The following is a 17,305-nucleotide window of genomic DNA, read 5'->3' on the forward strand; positions in this document are numbered from 1 at the left end:
ATGTTTAATTAAACATATCGATAGAAAGATGTGAGTGAAAATTATATTTGTGAAATATTCAAAATTATATTGTAGCTATATTTCGAGTTCCCTTGATTATAGAATTTTATGAAAGTATTTCATATTTTATGTGTGTTATACGCTACAGTATCAAACTCGCGATATAACATATTTAAAAGTCAACTGCATACTAACTATCTGCATTCATTATTTATATTGCTAAACACAGCTAAAATTGCATCGACAGCCCCATGGAAATGTTGATATTTTAAAACTCTCTTTGAATTGAATATAAATTTACATAATATTTTTTATTCTTTTAGATATATTTTATTTTGCAGTAAGTATGAATAATTTAATAGTTTGAAAAATAACATTTCTGCGCTAAAAAAATCAATTAGTACAAGTTAATTAATATAAATTACGCAATATTGCATAATCTGACATAAATAAAAGGCTGCAAGTATAATTTGCATATAGCAAGTACATTTTCATATTTTTTGCGTAAAATATTGGGTTGTATTTGCGAAAAAAATAAAGTTCCACAAATAGACATTTGCTTTCTCTCTCTCTCTCTTTCTCTAAGTATTGTCGAAATATTTTACATCCTATGCGTACACACTGGCGGATCCTGGCGGGAGAGGGGGGGGGTTGGGGTTAAAACCCCCCCTTGCAAATTAAAAGAAAGTTTTGCTGAATTTGTTTAAAAAATATAAATAAAGAAAAACAAACATTAAAGAGCTATCGATGTCAGGAGATCCGCTAGTGTATATATATAAGTATAAGATACACTGTAAATTATACTCATTACGCATTCAAGGAATTAAGTATATATTAAGTCAGGCATACGACGAAATGATGAGATAATTTTATTGCACGAAAATAATTAGGTGAAATTCTTTATATCTATATAATATATATTATATAGATACAAAGAATTTCGCCTAATTATTTTCGTACAACAAAATTATCTCATCATTTCGTCCTATGTCTGACTTAATCTATATTTAACTACTTGAATGCGTAATAAGTATAATTTACAATGTATCTTATACATACATATTGTATATATTATATATATATAAAGAATTTCGCATAATTATTTTTGTGCATGAAATTGTCTCATCATTTTGTCCTATGTCTGACTTAATCTCTACTTAACTCCTTGAATGCGTATAATTTACAATGTATATCTTATACTTTTATATATATATATTTTATATATATATTATATATATATATAAAAATATAAGATACACTGTAAATTATACTCATTATGCATTCAAGGAGTTAAGTATAGATTAAGTCAGACATAGGATGAAATAATGAGATAATTTTATTGCACGAAAATAATTAGGCGAAATTCTTTATATCTATATAATATACATACATATATATATATATATATACATAAAAGTATAAGATATACACTGTAAATTATACGCATTCAAGGAGTTAAATCGAGATTAAGTCAGACATAGGATGAAATGATGAGATAATTTCATGCACGAAAATAATTAGGCGAAATTCTTTTTATATCTATATAATATATACAATATGTATGTATAAGATACATTGAAAATTATACTCATTACGCATTCAAGGAGTTAAGTATAGATTAAGTTAGACATAGGACGAAATGATGAGATAATTTCGTTGCATAAAAATAATTAGGCGAGAAATTCTTTATATCTATATAATATATATATATACATTGGCGGATCCTGGGGCGGTTAAACCCCCCCCCCTCTCCCTTGCAAATTAAAAGAAACAGTTTTGCTGAATTTGTTTAAAAAATATAAATAAAGAAAAACAAACATTAAAGAGCTATCGACGTCGTTGATCCTGGAATAAAAGCTAATCATGAAACCAAAAATATTAAATAAAATAATTTTGCAAACCCCCCCCCCCCCCGCCATTATCGACGTCAGGATCCGCTAGTGTGCGTACACATATGCGGAATATTAAATTATATTTGCATATTAAAATAATCGATCGCACAAGCTGATAATTATAATAATTATATGAAAGTGATCGCAATTCGCATGGTAATATGATAATGTATGGAGCGCTTATTTTTTCGTCTCACTGTGCAAATGACAAGACTGTGGAATTTATCGCCCAGACTATGTATATTGCCACCTAGTGCGTGTAAAATATTTCGGCAACGAATTATCAATAACAAAGTATTCTGTTGCCTCGGTATTATCTAGCACGCTATTATTGACATAGAGCCTCGGCTCTATTTATCATTCGTGCACCGATACGCGAACAGGCGATGCGAGACGCTCCATCGATTTTTCGATGATTTAAAATTTAAATATAATATAATGGATCGAGAACGCGCAGTAAAACAATTGAATCACAAAATCGACTAATAAAGATAAGGATACATACAAACTCCATGATACATTAAACTTTAAATAAATAATTAATCTTTATACTTTAAAATACTTTAAAATACTTGTACAATTTAATAATTCGCGTGTATAGGATGTCTGATAATATATGTACATATATATATACTCTTTTGCTCGAAATTTGAAACATAAAGTGATGTGAATGACGGTACATTTTTTCACGGGAAAAAAATTTGCAAGCTCGCATGACATGCAACATGAACATGCAAATTTCCAACAGGCATATATCGAAGCAATAAAGTAGACGATAGCCATTGAATCGGATTTCAAGCGTTTAAACAAAATTTTTAGCCTGATCTGAGAGTTCGTAAAAAGCTTTGTTCTTCAGTAAATCGAAAATTGCAGAATCTCGAAATCCCCCGATACGATATGAAAGCGATTCTTATGAATTTTGCGTTCAAACGTCAAACGTAGCGAATACATTCTGCCTCCCGCTGATATATTTCAGTGAGAAATTTAATTAATATACCGGGTAGGAATTAATTTCGAGCAATAGATAAAAGAGCGACTCGCGATATGTTCGTAGTTTTACATTTGCATACGATTATCAAAATTATTCTCCGAAATCATTTGATAATAAAATGATATGAGCGTTGAATTCTGATATCTATCAGAATTAGCATTAATTTTAATTGCAATTAATCTTCAATTAATTATTATGTGTACCAAAATCAGAATTTTTGATCGATTGATTTAATACATAAATATATATATTTCTATTTTTCTATTATTTTTTTTTCAGATAAATGTGTAAAAACGTTGGGGCTTAGTCCGTTGCAAACATAGTTCGTGCGGTAGTGTTTGTGTGAAGGGCCATCGAAAAAGGCCGCGGCGGTGGGCTTCCGAGATGAGCTATGAATCTGGGCTGCCTGGTAGCCACTGTCTTCGTCCTTCAGCTGCTCCAGCTGCCCTCGGTGCTCGACGCTCTACCCTCGGTCGTAAAAATCGGTGAGTTTACATCTCTATTCTATTTTATGGACTGCTTTTATTCGAGATTTCATATATATTATTTATTAAAGCATTTTTAAATAAATTAAAAATTGATGATATCACAATCTTAAATCTTAAAATATATTAAAATATATAAATATATTAATAAATTTTTTTTACACAAGATATATCATGGATGTAAATTTAAGTTCTATTGTTAAGATCAACCTAAATTTTAATTTTAATCCTGCATATATTGCACAATCTTCTGAAATCGCAATCTAAAACAACAATAATATTTTGTGCATTTACATGCATTTTTTGTCTTTGCCGAATAATATTCGTCGTCATTACTGTTGCATCGATTTGACTTTATCAAAATCGAAACTGCCGAGATATCATTTGCTATTCTCGTAAATCTGAATCAGATATCGAGCGTGGAAAAGTTCGTCAAGTATGGACCGTACTAGATACGCGCGGGTTGATATCTTTCCCTGACATTTTTCGAAGATTGTTCTTTCCCCCTTACAAGTTGCCTTCCCGAAAACTTTGGCGTACCTAAGAGCCGCTTCTCAAATCAAACTTTTCTAGAAGTTGCCCCTAGGCTACGCTCGTCTCTGCAGTGTCTCCGACAATAATTATTGCACTCAAGGCACGTGGATCTTGAAATACTTTCTCAGCGATTTCATCTACTTTGTTTGCGCTCCTTTTTCTTTCGCGCTTTTCAACTAATAAAAACATTTCTATCAGTGTTATTTTCTACGAAAGGGGAAGTCATATATATATATATATATATATATATATATATATATATATGTTATATATATATACATGTATGTATGTCGCAAATTGTAAATTCAGGTTTTTTTTACAAAAAATGTATGCTTCTTATAAAACATCGATTTACAAAGATTTGACGCTTTATAACTATGCTGAATTTTTCTAAAAAAAGAACTGAATTTATAATATATTATATACAAGTATATATGTATACGCAAGATTTTGTAAAATTCTTTTTGTAAAAAATCTATGCTTTTTATAAAACATTATTTTATATAAACTTTGTTCTATATAATTGAAATTTATAAAAATTATAAAATACCTGAATTTACAAAGATTCCGCGACATATAAAAAAGAGCTATACATTTGATATTTTTACACACATGTCACATTTGTTTATGATAAAAAATTTATTTGATATAAAAAATGAGAAATGATAAAACAATGGGTCGATTTTGCAAAATAGTTAATGATCCTTTTTATTGCATATGTTAATATAGATTTAGAAAGTAATAGTAGATTTAGAAAAATACATGTCTTACTGTACATATATAATCTATAATTTTTCATATTAGATGAAATTCTACGAAGAAATATTTAAATTATCTAAAAATTTGATTATATGCAATATTTTAAGAGAAATGAATGGAAGAGAAAAAAAAATTATTTTATCTAATTTTCTGTCATATTGTGTGTGCTATTGCGTTTTTAAACGATTTATGAAAATCAATCACTTAACGCAATATCGATTTCTACTAATGATACTACTGGTGCTATTTTGCTGCTATAGTATCATAATAACGCCATTAGCTATTTAGCAGATTACAGATACACAATGAACATCTGTTATCGTGTTACTATTGAGAACTCCGACGAGTTGTAGATAAGTTCTTTTGAACTACTAGTCGAAATAATTAATATATTTGGCTTATATCTTTAAAAAAATTTTTTTTTCTTTCATTAGATAAATTCTTATTAGATGCAGCATATGCGATTCAAACTTTTCAGTAAGACATATATTACAATTATATGCAACAATGTCAGAATATAATTATATTATTAGATTATTTGTTTTAAACAATAAAAGATTAAATTCTGGCTTATTCTAGTCCATAAATGTGTAGATATCTCATTAGCAAAATAAATGAGCTGATCATATCGCTTGTAATCATTATATTTGCACATTATTTATTATACACATGATTTGGCAAATTTATGTTATTTCAGCAGAAATTTTAAGGCATCAGGAAATTGGATGTTTATCTAAAATCTTATAGAAATATCAATTTCAAAATTTATCTCATAGTATTTTGATCACGTCTCGATTACGCATTTAATGATCAATAATAATTTAAAACGATATATTCAAATTAATGGGGCGATATTGCGGGACGTTTAATCAATCTTCATTAAAGCTGGGAAATGACTACTTTAATTTCTGCTTAAAGTCTTATATTTATTCATAGAATGAGAAAGCAATTAATTTCGGGGGAAAATAATCGAAAGACTTTACACGTCACATACAACGTGATCAATATATATTACTTTCTCTCATCTATTCTACATAATGCGAGAAATATGAGATTTTATCGTATGAAATGACTGCCAAATTCTGGCACGATCCCTACGGATATAGGAATAACCAATGGATTCTCTGTGTTTAGTATACTGTTGTTGTTAATTAATGAGCGATTCGCAGCTGGGCAGCTGAATTTGCCCTTAAATATGGATGACCAATACAAATTACCAATGCTTCATTTCATTTTACTAACAGCACGCATGAATGAGATTGTCGTAATGAAAAGTTTACTGGCACATTATTACTGGCGCGCGTCCTAGAATAATACTCTTTTTAAAAACTAAATAAAATATTCAGTACACTCTTATACCCGATTACATTTTATTTGTTAATCATATGGTCGCTTTAATCTCGTCATGAAAAAAATTCTTTAAAATGAGATCTTTGTTAATCCAATTGGAAAATTTCGAATGGTTCTCTCCTCTCCTCTCTCTCTCTCTCTCTCTCTCTCTCTCTCTCTCTCTCTCTCTCTCTCTCTCTCTCTCTCTCTCTCTCTCTCTCTCTCTCTCTTTCTCTCTTTCTCTCTCTCTCTTTTTCCGCGATATATCGGAATAATTAATTTCTCGTCGAATATAATTTAGTTATTCTCTCGATAATTAATTTCTGTTCGAGTATAAGTCGAAGGACAACATCCATGTAATAAACGCGGTGACGTAACGTCCTGAAACGCGATATCTGTGTCTCGCGTCGTAACCTCGTGTTCCGCCTTTTCATTGAAATTGATTTCTCTTAAATACCCTTGAGACGACCGCGAACGAGGAATACGTAAGACGTTTAGACAGCGAAAACGCGAAAGCGGATACAGAGAACAGCCGGATGTATAATTTGCCAAGCAGAAAGAAGAAGAGACAAAGGGGAGATAATTTACATCAGCCCTTTGAATTCAAATCACCTCTCACTACGAGCTCTTCCCCTCGCGAATTGGATCTGCATCCACTTCTTACGACAATATTATCTCAACAAATGAGATTTTTGATTATAAAAATAATTAAATATGCGGCAGGACATGTAACGCCTTCGGCCAAACTTCCTCGCGACATTCCTTTTCGTGTTTGCGTTGAAAAAAAAGTAAAACTCGTTAGCAAATACGGCAACATCCTATTCTACATTTAATTGTTCGGGTAAAGTTTGCTTTAACGAACTTGTAAATATTAGAGAGAATTATTAGAGAGAATTCTACTCGAAAAAAACATATTTAATTAAAGGTGAAATATTTGCAACAAACAACTTTTTTCAATGTATTTATTAGATAAAATAAAATTTATCAAAAAATTCATACCCTATGAAAAATATCAAGTCTCACTAATTGTAAGACATTGTATATGACAAAGTAAATAAAGAGAGATAATGCTATCCTATAAAACCCCTTTATGTAATAAATGGCGCGGACCGTGATTAATTGTCAATGGGGAGTTTCCTAATAGATCACGCTTTATGCTGCCCCGCCTAATCAACGTCGGTTAATTTGATGGATAAATAAGGGTAGGAAATCTTGTTGAAAGGCTTATCACGATAAATCGTTCCGTGGCGGACGTTCTTTACTCTTCAGCGTATTCCGGTTGACAAAAGACACCGCTGACGTCTAAATAATGCTCGAATAAATTCGTTTCGCTGATTAATTATCGCGCAAACTAAACAGCCCGTAATTTGTCCGCGAAAACTCGAATGTATAATATATTGAATATTGTTCACAGGGCAAGAAAGATCGTTGATTCAAGAATTTTTAGCTTTAGAGTGCTCGTGGAGATATATATATTATATTGTTTTTCACTTGTTAATTTTGCCCGCGCACAGAATCGCACAGAGTTGCTGTTGCAGAAGAGAAACTAAACGTAAATGCATAATTTTTGTCTATTCGTTCACCTTTCGCGCGTAAAATAAGTGCGCGAAACATTTATTTTACAATTTTACGAGGGAAGTAAACCGGCGGAAAAACTACGACACGCGTTGCAGAAACATGCAACTGCCAACGCGCAAATTTTATTTAAAATGTTACAAAATCCGCGAACAGCGGAGCAACGGTTGGGTCATGAGCGAATTTTGCGGATTCGCGAGAAAAAAAATCGACGCGCTTCGCGCATGTATGTATTTTCCACCTATCGACAGACGTCAGCCCAAAAATTCAACATCTCGCGGTTGAGAGTTTCGTGCGACTTGCGGCACAAAAAAATTACTCATTCGCGGCAATTCACGATTCAAAGTTGCGAGAAGAAAAAGTGTGTTGCACTCAAAATCGATCGGTTCGCCACAGCGCGGCGCGAAATACGAAGAAAAAGGGCCATACGGAAATGCAGGGGGTATTCACTGGTTAATCGTCCGTATTCATCCTTTCAATAAATCTTTCGGGCAAGTTTAACTGTCTTTTATAAAAGGAAGCGACTCGAAAAGGGGGAAACTCACGGCGCCGTTCGTGCATGCTCACCATTCATCTGCGCGCGATGCAAGTCCTATCCACGAGAGATTGTAACGTAAAGAAAGCTTGTGCTTCCACATTAAATTCGTAATGTATATCGGCGAAGTTTTTCGAAAGGGCAATTTTCAAAATGTCACTTTTAAAAAAAATTTAAAATATTTTTTTTACGTAATTAATACATATATTAAAATGATCCACGAAAAATTGTAACAAAAAATTGTTTTTGTGTTTCCACATAATGTATTGGCAAAGCTTAAGTGAGCTTAATTTTCAAAATGACGCTTTTAAAAAAAAATTTAAGATATTTTTTTTACGTAATTAATACATATATTAAAATAATCCACGAAAGATTATAACAAAAAATTGTTTTTGTGTTTCCACATAATGTATTGGCAAAGCTTAAGTGAGCTTAATTTTCAAAATGACGCTTTTAAAAAAAAATTAAAGATATTTTTTTTATAATCGATACATTAAAATGTCTCATCTTTGCTTTTATCTGCTCGAACTGTCGATGGGATAAAGTATGATAAAATAGATATAAAGTGCGATAAAAATATTCTATAACTGTAAAAACGAGAATGCAAACATGGCATATTCATCTTTCATAGCGCATCTCCGGCATTTTGTATACGATACGAACACAACGCGCCGTGAGTTTATCCATTACATATTCCGTATTCGCGAAATCTTTGAAGCATTTCCGCAACAATATCGTACCAAGGACGTTTCGGGGATATCACGTTTGTCACGCGAGGAGGATGTCTGGGAAAATCCGGCTTTTCCCGCGGGCTTCCTACTTCCTTCCCCCTGTCAACGAGCGAGTGACGAAAGAAGAGAGTGAATAAATGGAGCCGCGAGTAACTTTCACAACAAAGGGAACTCCTGACAGTCCTTTATTTCTCTCTCTTCTTGCTTCTTCTTCATCGTAAATCTTGAAACTCCCGACATTCTTTGCGCTTCGTACTTGTGTTGCGAACATCTTGACGATTTAATAATCTCGTCACTTGCTTGATCATCTTATTTTGCATAGAGATTCCCCGTCTCTCCCGTCTATCTAACTCTCGTTTTACCATTAGCGATGTAATGAGAAAACCTGCGGAGGGAAACTCTGTCTTTAATGCTACATAAATTGCGTTGGCCAACTTCATTTGCGAGTTGAATGAACACGCTATTCGCCCTTTGGGTAATTGCGAGAGATTAAAGCTTTAAACCTTTCCGAGGCATCGATTCCTTATTTAACGCTTAAAGCATAGCAATGGAATATCGAAATGAGCATTGAAGATGAGATTTACGTCTCTGGAAGCATCGATGCATATTAAATTTCGTCAGAAAATATATAAATCGAATGTACACTATAATATAATCTTTAGTTTCGGAATATTAAAAAACATTTATTTTTCTGTATATAATTTTGAATATAATATATTATTAGATAAGTTTTTATAATATTATAAGAAAATAAAAAAAATTATAATAATATATAATTTATAATATATAATACAGAGAAAATTTTCTCTTAGAATTTACTCTGAAAATCATAGTAATCGTGGGACAATATTGGATGGAAAAAGTTTTATGAGAATATTATTAATTTTATGATTAATTTTACTATGCAGTTTAGTAAAATTAATCAAACATGTTTTATATTTTATTGTGACAAATATTAATCAGAGAAATTCTCATAAAATTCTTTCCATACCATATTGTCCCAAGATTACCATGATTTTCATAATAAATTCTAAGAGAAAATTCTCTCATTGTCAGTGTAATATAATAATATAAAAATAATATAAAAATAATAAAAAATATAATAATAATAGAATAGTAACGATAAAATATATAGGTAGAAAAAACAAAATAGAATGATAGTACATAAAAAAGAAGCTTGTGAAAGAAAAATACAAGAAATATATATTATTGATGTATTGAAATGCTATTACGTTATACGCACGAGTGAACAAGTGCTGTGCGCAATTTACGTACACATTTATTCTCCATGCAGTTTAAACGTCTTGTCTATCTATTCTCGAACATTCGTTTCCCCATTTCTGATTGCATCGCTACACACGAAGCGTTCGCCCCCCTGGTCTGTGAAAAGTGAGGTCGGCTACCCCGACTGATTCTCTACACGCTGTAGGAGATCAGACTACTGTGGTAACGCAATAAGAGATCTGGGAGAATAGAGGGCACGTATATACATATATCGAGAAAGAAGGAGGAAGAGATAGATAGAGAGAGAGAGAAAACAAATAGACAAAAAGGAGGGAAAAGCAAGGGAGCGAACGAAGGGATAGATACGACTTCGTGGCGCCGTGCGGGTATCAGTATCTCAAGAGTTTCACCCTTCCTAGATTTTGCAGGTTTTACCCCTGTGCACTCTCCTTCTCTGCAGAGTATCATCGACGCGATACTTTCACTTGGAACTCGGTATTATGTACTCATTTAGTTTAGTTTAGTTGCATTATTTAATCAGGGTTAAGAAAGTTAGCCGTCCAATTAACGCCGACCGACTCTTGAAAATTCAAGTGTGCGAGAAAATCTTTAACATTCGTCCGTTAAATTCACTTAGCGGTTTGCTTTATTAGAATAATTAGCGCGGAAAGTTAATCGCACTTATTCTGCAATATCGCGGGTTACTAAGGTTGAAAACGATTTGAATACCAGTGTAGCAGTGTGTGAAAATTATTCTATTTAAAATTTAAAGAACTCTTTTTTCTCTGTAAGAATTTTCACCGTAAAAACGTTTACATTGAGATGGGATTTTAATGGAATATTCTGGACAGAAATTTTATTTTTTAATCATACACTGCGAGTTATACATTACGAGAAAGAATATTGTGTATATTTCACAATGGAATAAAATCAAAATGAAATATAAAATAATGTATAATATTTAATATATAATATAAATATTAATGCATTAACTTTCATATATTTAATTTTACTCCTTCTTATGTTTATATATTCAATTTATGTGAAAAATTTTCTAAGCCAAAAACTGTCATTTTAATTTGTCGCTATCATTCACATTTAATGAGAAAATTGAACTTGCATGTCGAGAAACATCTTTTCAACTTCGTTTTTAAAACCTTAAAATTCGAAAATTACATAAATCGCTATTATCGATTTTATTTTCAAATCGAAATTCAATTAAACCGCATTAAATTCAGATTTATTGAACTCGCTGAAGTGATATTTGCTCGGATATCGGTTCGCCGAAGCGCATCGGTGAAAGATCTAAGAAATCATGGAAGTCGCTTAGCGAGTCGTGAGAGAGTCGCAACGAGTCGTTCATCTCTGAGTAGCATCCAGCATCCAACTGGCTGTCGGGCGGCTCGGAAGGGTGTCGTAAACAGAGGAATGCTCTTAATAATTCCGCGATGGAGAGTTTCGCCGAAGGATTATTCCCCCTTTCCTTGGTCCTTCACGATCGTGTACTTTCTCTGGGAGTTTCCCCACGTATGTAGCCTCGATCACCTCTCAATTCTCCCCTCTACTTTGCTCCCTATTCCGCAGCTTCTTAAACTCGACGAGATTGAAACGCCCTATCCGAATCGCGACGACCGACTCCAAACTTCCGAGACGCTCCTCGTAACTCATAGGTATTTGCTCTCTCCCATGACTCATCTGTTTTCCTCGCACTCTGTCGGTCATTCCTGTCGTATGCGTGTATGTATTGAGATCAAATATTGAATATGTTCCTTCAGATGGAGATTTTGAGTCGGTGTTAAGGCCATCGCACACGAATTTCCGTAACCGTAAGCATAAGAAGTAACGTAAGAATTATTTTGTCTAAAATATGTGTATATATTTATATATATATTACATATTAATATTCTTTAAAATTATTAAATATTAAATCATACATAAATCAGATATATGTATACACATATGTCATGCAATGAACTTAAATCGAGTAGAAGAATAGAGATGTGCCATAAACCTTTTAGTAGCAATACTCATATATATGTATACAATTCTTCGTACGTAAAAATTTCAACCGACTGAAATTCATGTTACGTTTTAAGATTATGGTTATTTCTGATCTTACGGAATTATTTAGATCAAAGCTAGTTTTTGATTGGTTCTCGAGGTTATGCTTACGTCTTATGCTTACGGTTACGGAAATTCGTGTGCGATGGCCTTTAAGGAGAGAAAGATGAATGCGCGCAAAGTCGCGTTTTCATGTAATGGAGACCATTGATGTAATTAATACGCTGACTTTCTTCAGTGAACTGATTCAACCATATTATTTTTGATATTATATTTTCAATATTATTTTTTAAACCATATTATTTTTTAAAAAAACCTTAAGGTCTTTTAAAAAAGAAATTATTTAAAAAATAAGGTAATTAATTAATCAAAAATACATATGGTTTTTTTTAATAATATTAAAAATGTAATAATATTAAATATATAAATAATATAATTATATAAATAAAAATAAATAAAAATAAATAAAAATAAATAACATTTAAATAATATAAATATAATAATATCAAAAATAATGTTTTTTTTTAAACCTCCCGTAAGATTTAAAAATAAGTTATTAAGAAACCTTAAGTATTTTTGTTTTTAAATAATATTGTTTGACTGCATTTACATTTCTATAAATATAGATAATGCATTGCTACTTTTATAGCTATAATAATAACGTTTCGATTTATTCGCGAGTGTGCAGAGCCGATGGAAATATTAATATCCGGAAAAGTCAGTAATGTCGTAAGTTCCCGATCGAACGTGCCGTAATCAAGTAAGTTTTCGTTCCTATTTTTTTCGGAATAAACTTCGCCCTAGACGCCCGAATTCAATCGCAAGGTGATTGCGTGCTCTTTCCAGATAGTCCCTAGTGAAAAGTTTCTCTTTTAATAACCGATGAGAAATTTAAAGGAATACCGCTGGAATTTTGCATATTGTTTTTTATCGAAGACAAAAAATTATTTAATCATTCATATCTAATATTCTTCTTATCGATAAAGCAACAGAAATATTAAATTTATTTTCTTATATAATTTATTTTCTTAATTTATTTTCTTATATTAATTTTTTTATATTTATTTTTTCATATCGCGATGTTTATTTTATTATATTTATTTGATAACATTTACTATTGGAAATCTCTAACTTTTTATCGCACACTTTATAATGCTTTTAAAATGCTTTCTCCTATATGAAATCTTCTTGCTCTCTAGATAAGAAAAATTGATTATCGAGCAATGCAAAAGTAATGTTGCTGACGATATCAAATATTTCTGTAAATAGATATAAAAGAATATAGCTACATTAAATAAATCGCATACATACATTTTACACAACACATATAAATGAATCGACAACATATGCTATTGTCATTTCTTAAGTGTCGTGATCCCATTTATTACAGATATAATAATATGTACTTATTTGTAAAAAAAAAAAAGTATTTAATTATTTTGTAATACTTTTATAAGTTGAAGGAAATAATTGTTTAAGAAAAATTAAATTGTTCTTGAATACTTATAAATTGGAGAAAATCATTGTTTAAGAAAAATTAGAAAGAATATTCTTTTATCTGTTTTTTTATTTCATAACCATTTTTATTTTATAAACAATACTTGCATAAGATATAACATACGCAATGTCAATTAAAATCTGCAAAACATAAAAGACGAAAGAAGAAATACAATTGATTTGAGTTAGGAAAATAATGATTATTGATAATATAAATTGCGAGAAAGAGGATAGAGAATGTTTCACACGTAAGTGGATTGCAAGATCATTTGTGAATGTATCCCCGAAGAATTCGGAAATTACATGCATTCTCAGGCTTCCCAAGGTAATTTCGCCGAACCGCGAAATATTTGCGATTCGCCGGGGAATACCGGAGGGAAAACTACCGAAAGTTTTTCGAGACATAATCGTGTCAGGAATAAATCGAGTCAACAGCGCATGTATATCTAAAACATTTCTGCGAAAGAAATAGTTGATGATGTAGTAGCAAAAATGATACGCGAAAACCCGGAAAATGTTTTACCCATCAGATGTTTTATCTAGAGAATCTTGACTTTGAAATATATATTTTGTCGATATTTTCATATTTCTTCATAATATTTCGATCACTTTTTTCTCACGATTGCGCGAATATAAGATTGAGGAGAATAATGTTGCTAGATTATATAGACTCGACTTCTCGCATATTTTTTTATCTTTCTGCATTTCTGCAATTATAGGTACATTAAATAAGAAAGAAATGAGAGAAAAAATAGTCAACGTTTTTCATTGCTATTTCTTTCTTTTTCTTCCTATAATAAAGAGCTTTCTCCGAGAAATCGAATTCTACAAAATCAATATATGTTGGCGAGCATCAAATGGATATTACACGTTTCTATATACTTGCGAGCTTTTCTCGTCGATTTTTCCAAGTTTGATCGCGATACGTAAACAAATGAATTTGTCTTGGCAGAAAAATAGTTCAGTCAACTCAAGTAATATTCTTCCCGTAACAAGAGAACGTTTGTCGTCGCTGGAAAGTGCGATGATAAAATATTTGACTCTTGAAAACGTCCAACTTTAACGACGACGTTAACGATATCGAACGTTATTTTACTCACTTCGCCTGGATAATCGTAAATTTACACATTCACCGATATGTTTCGTCTCGTTCTTTTGTCTTTGTTAATTCATCGAAGGAAACATATAGCGAAGATCGGATCGGTTCCCTCGTGTGTTTTTCATCCTCCGATTATTCTGACATAAATGGATATAGTTAAGATGCTTCATCAAATACCACTGACCTCCCGTCAATCATAAAGTCTGGTGATGACCCGACTGATGGATTAGGGCCATTAGTATCGAGCTCCCTTACAAAGTTATGTCTAAATTGCCTAAACTTTACGTTACGTCAATATTCTTTTCACGATTGTCGCATTATTGCCACGTAAAGACACATTTTAACGTTCACAATATTTACTAATGTAGCCAAATTACATATGTTACGCTATTTAACAGTAAATTCTCTGCATCAATAACCCTCTGCATTAGATTGATTAATTTATTTTAAATTAGCAATGAAAATAAACCTGAGTTTTTAATGAAAAATCTAAAGTATTCAATATTTAATTCTATTATATTTTTACAATTGTTTCCCTTCTTTCTCTCTCTTTCTGTAACATGAAAAATGAGATTTTTCCTATCAAAGTTATTGTTTTACATGTTTACGTGTAATTCTTTTCCCTTTACTAGAATTCGCGACGTAACGAAATCGGAATTCCATCACAACAGTATAGCCAAACGATCTGGAATCCTGTCTAAAATACAACCTGTCGGCTTATCCTGATCGACCGCAACAATTCTTAGCGCGTCCACAAACAAACTGTCCTTTTTCGCAAAAAGAAACTGCATTCGCGTACTAATGGGCACTTAATTTTTTTCACACACACGAGGGACCATTCAAAATACGTTTCGAAAATTCGATTTTGGTCGAAATTTATACGGAATAAAATTCTTCTGAAAAACTCTGTATATTTGAATCGTATCTGTGCAATAAAATCACGAAATATAAATGAAGATTAAAATGATCAAGGTAAATTATCACATAAAGATTAAAACAATCATCAAATTGCTCCGCGAAAACTGTTGATCGTTAAACACATCACGCAGTGATAATATTATGCATATCTGTATACAGCATCATGTAATTGCGGTGTAATAGCGTGAGAAACAATAGCTAGATGTCGCGTAATAGATTTTATTAAAACGTTTGAAGCGCCATGCGGTACGGGCCTGCATTTAGCGGAAAGGGGCGAAGGGGATTCGGTGACAAAGCTTCGTTTCACCCATTCGTCTGCCGTAGCGAACTGGTGGGGACAATGACGGAGTGCTGTCGGGGGTGTAATGAGAGCTATACACGGGGGTCATAATGCGATTACACTCGGGGGCTTCAGCCAACTACCCCTGAACCCATCAGATTTCCAGCTAGCGTTCCATATGAACTAAGTACTCGAGTATGAATAGCCACACTGGAGATTTGCACGGTCGAAAAAAATTATATTTATCCACTTTTGATTGTTCAATATTATGCAAAATGTAATTTTATTATCAACAATCATATACTAAAAAAATTTTAAGTCCAATTTACAGAAGCAACTCGCGTAAAAAAAATTTATTTATAATTTATTACCGCTCATTCTAATATATGTATTTATCCTGATATATGTATATGTCTTCGTATATTTAATATATGATGATTTTTTTCAAATATTTTCTGTATCACACGATATAAAATTATAAATCGATTTTTCTCACGAATTCAAGAGTAATCGGTGGATTTAAGAGAGATAACTAGATTTGAACGAGCCATGAAAGTTAAAACTTTTTGCAGGAGCGAATGTAGTTACTTATAAATTGGGAAGGCGGAGTCGGAAGTGAAGTAAGTTGTTGAAAACAGACAATTTTCTTGATGCCTTCTTTTAATTTTCTTTCCCTCCATTTGCGTTTCGCGTTTCTTATTTGTACGAATGGAACACAGGAAACAGGAAAAACATAAGTTAACGTTTTCCGTTTAGGGAGACAATATCTTGTCTTTCAATCAGGAAGTAATCGTGCATCTCCATTATATCCGCCTTTCCTCCCGATTGTTTTTCGCTGTCTCTCGCAATCTTAAAATATCAAATAAATAGCAATATCTCAAATGGATTTTTTTGTAATTTTCCATGCTAAAACAAAGACAAATAGCATGAAAATGTTAAGAGAGGAAATGCATAAAATTCATATATCTAGCGATATATTCCACAGTTTTCCAACTCCTCGCTCGCGCTTCGCGGAATGCTTTTGACAGCTTCTGCGAAGACGAGGTCAAAACTGCCACATCTCGCGATCCCGCTGCTCCTTCTAAAGCGAAATGCGTTCGGATAATACGGAACAGTCGGAATAAAAATGATATGAGTTTTATGTTCCCGAAAGACACATGATATACAGATCGAGGAGACGCGACAACATTTTAGCGACCTCGTGTCGTATCAGAATCCTCACGTAGAATCTGAGATCCGGCACGCTTAAAAGGATAGTAAGAAAATGGTAAATGTTTTCCGAAACATATATACCTATGTATATATAATATGTTATATATGTTCTTGGTGGACACTGCTGGAACTGTTCCAATCGCGAAATTCAAAAGTTGACTTTCAAACGTCTCTCGATTGAGT

At 32.2% G+C, this 17,305-nt stretch overlaps 1 protein-coding gene and 1 long non-coding RNA gene across 3 annotated transcripts in view; one reads left to right on the forward strand and one right to left on the reverse strand.

Moving 5' to 3' along the window:
• The window catches only part of LOC145944696 (uncharacterized), a 216,568-nt gene that overhangs the window by 82,084 nt on the left and 117,179 nt on the right, over nucleotides 1-17,305 (reverse strand). The window lies entirely within an intron of this gene.
• LOC145944689 (glutamate receptor ionotropic, kainate 2-like) overlaps nucleotides 1-17,305 on the forward strand; it is a 181,160-nt gene that overhangs the window by 5,331 nt on the left and 158,524 nt on the right. For both annotated transcript variants that reach the window (XR_014426723.1, XM_083053221.1), the window contains exon 2: nucleotides 3,163-3,368. Coding sequence is in view for 1 of the 2 variants with exons in the window: in XM_083053221.1 (XP_082909347.1) it covers nucleotides 3,275-3,368 (94 nt within the window). In the remaining variant the exon portion in view is untranslated. The remainder of the gene's footprint in view (nucleotides 1-3,162; nucleotides 3,369-17,305) is intronic.

This window comes from Prenolepis imparis, unplaced genomic scaffold (genome assembly GCF_030444845.1).
Source record: "Prenolepis imparis isolate NDT839.2.m4 unplaced genomic scaffold, iyPreImpa1.0 SCAF_13, whole genome shotgun sequence".
Taxonomy (NCBI): domain Eukaryota; kingdom Metazoa; phylum Arthropoda; class Insecta; order Hymenoptera; family Formicidae; genus Prenolepis; species Prenolepis imparis.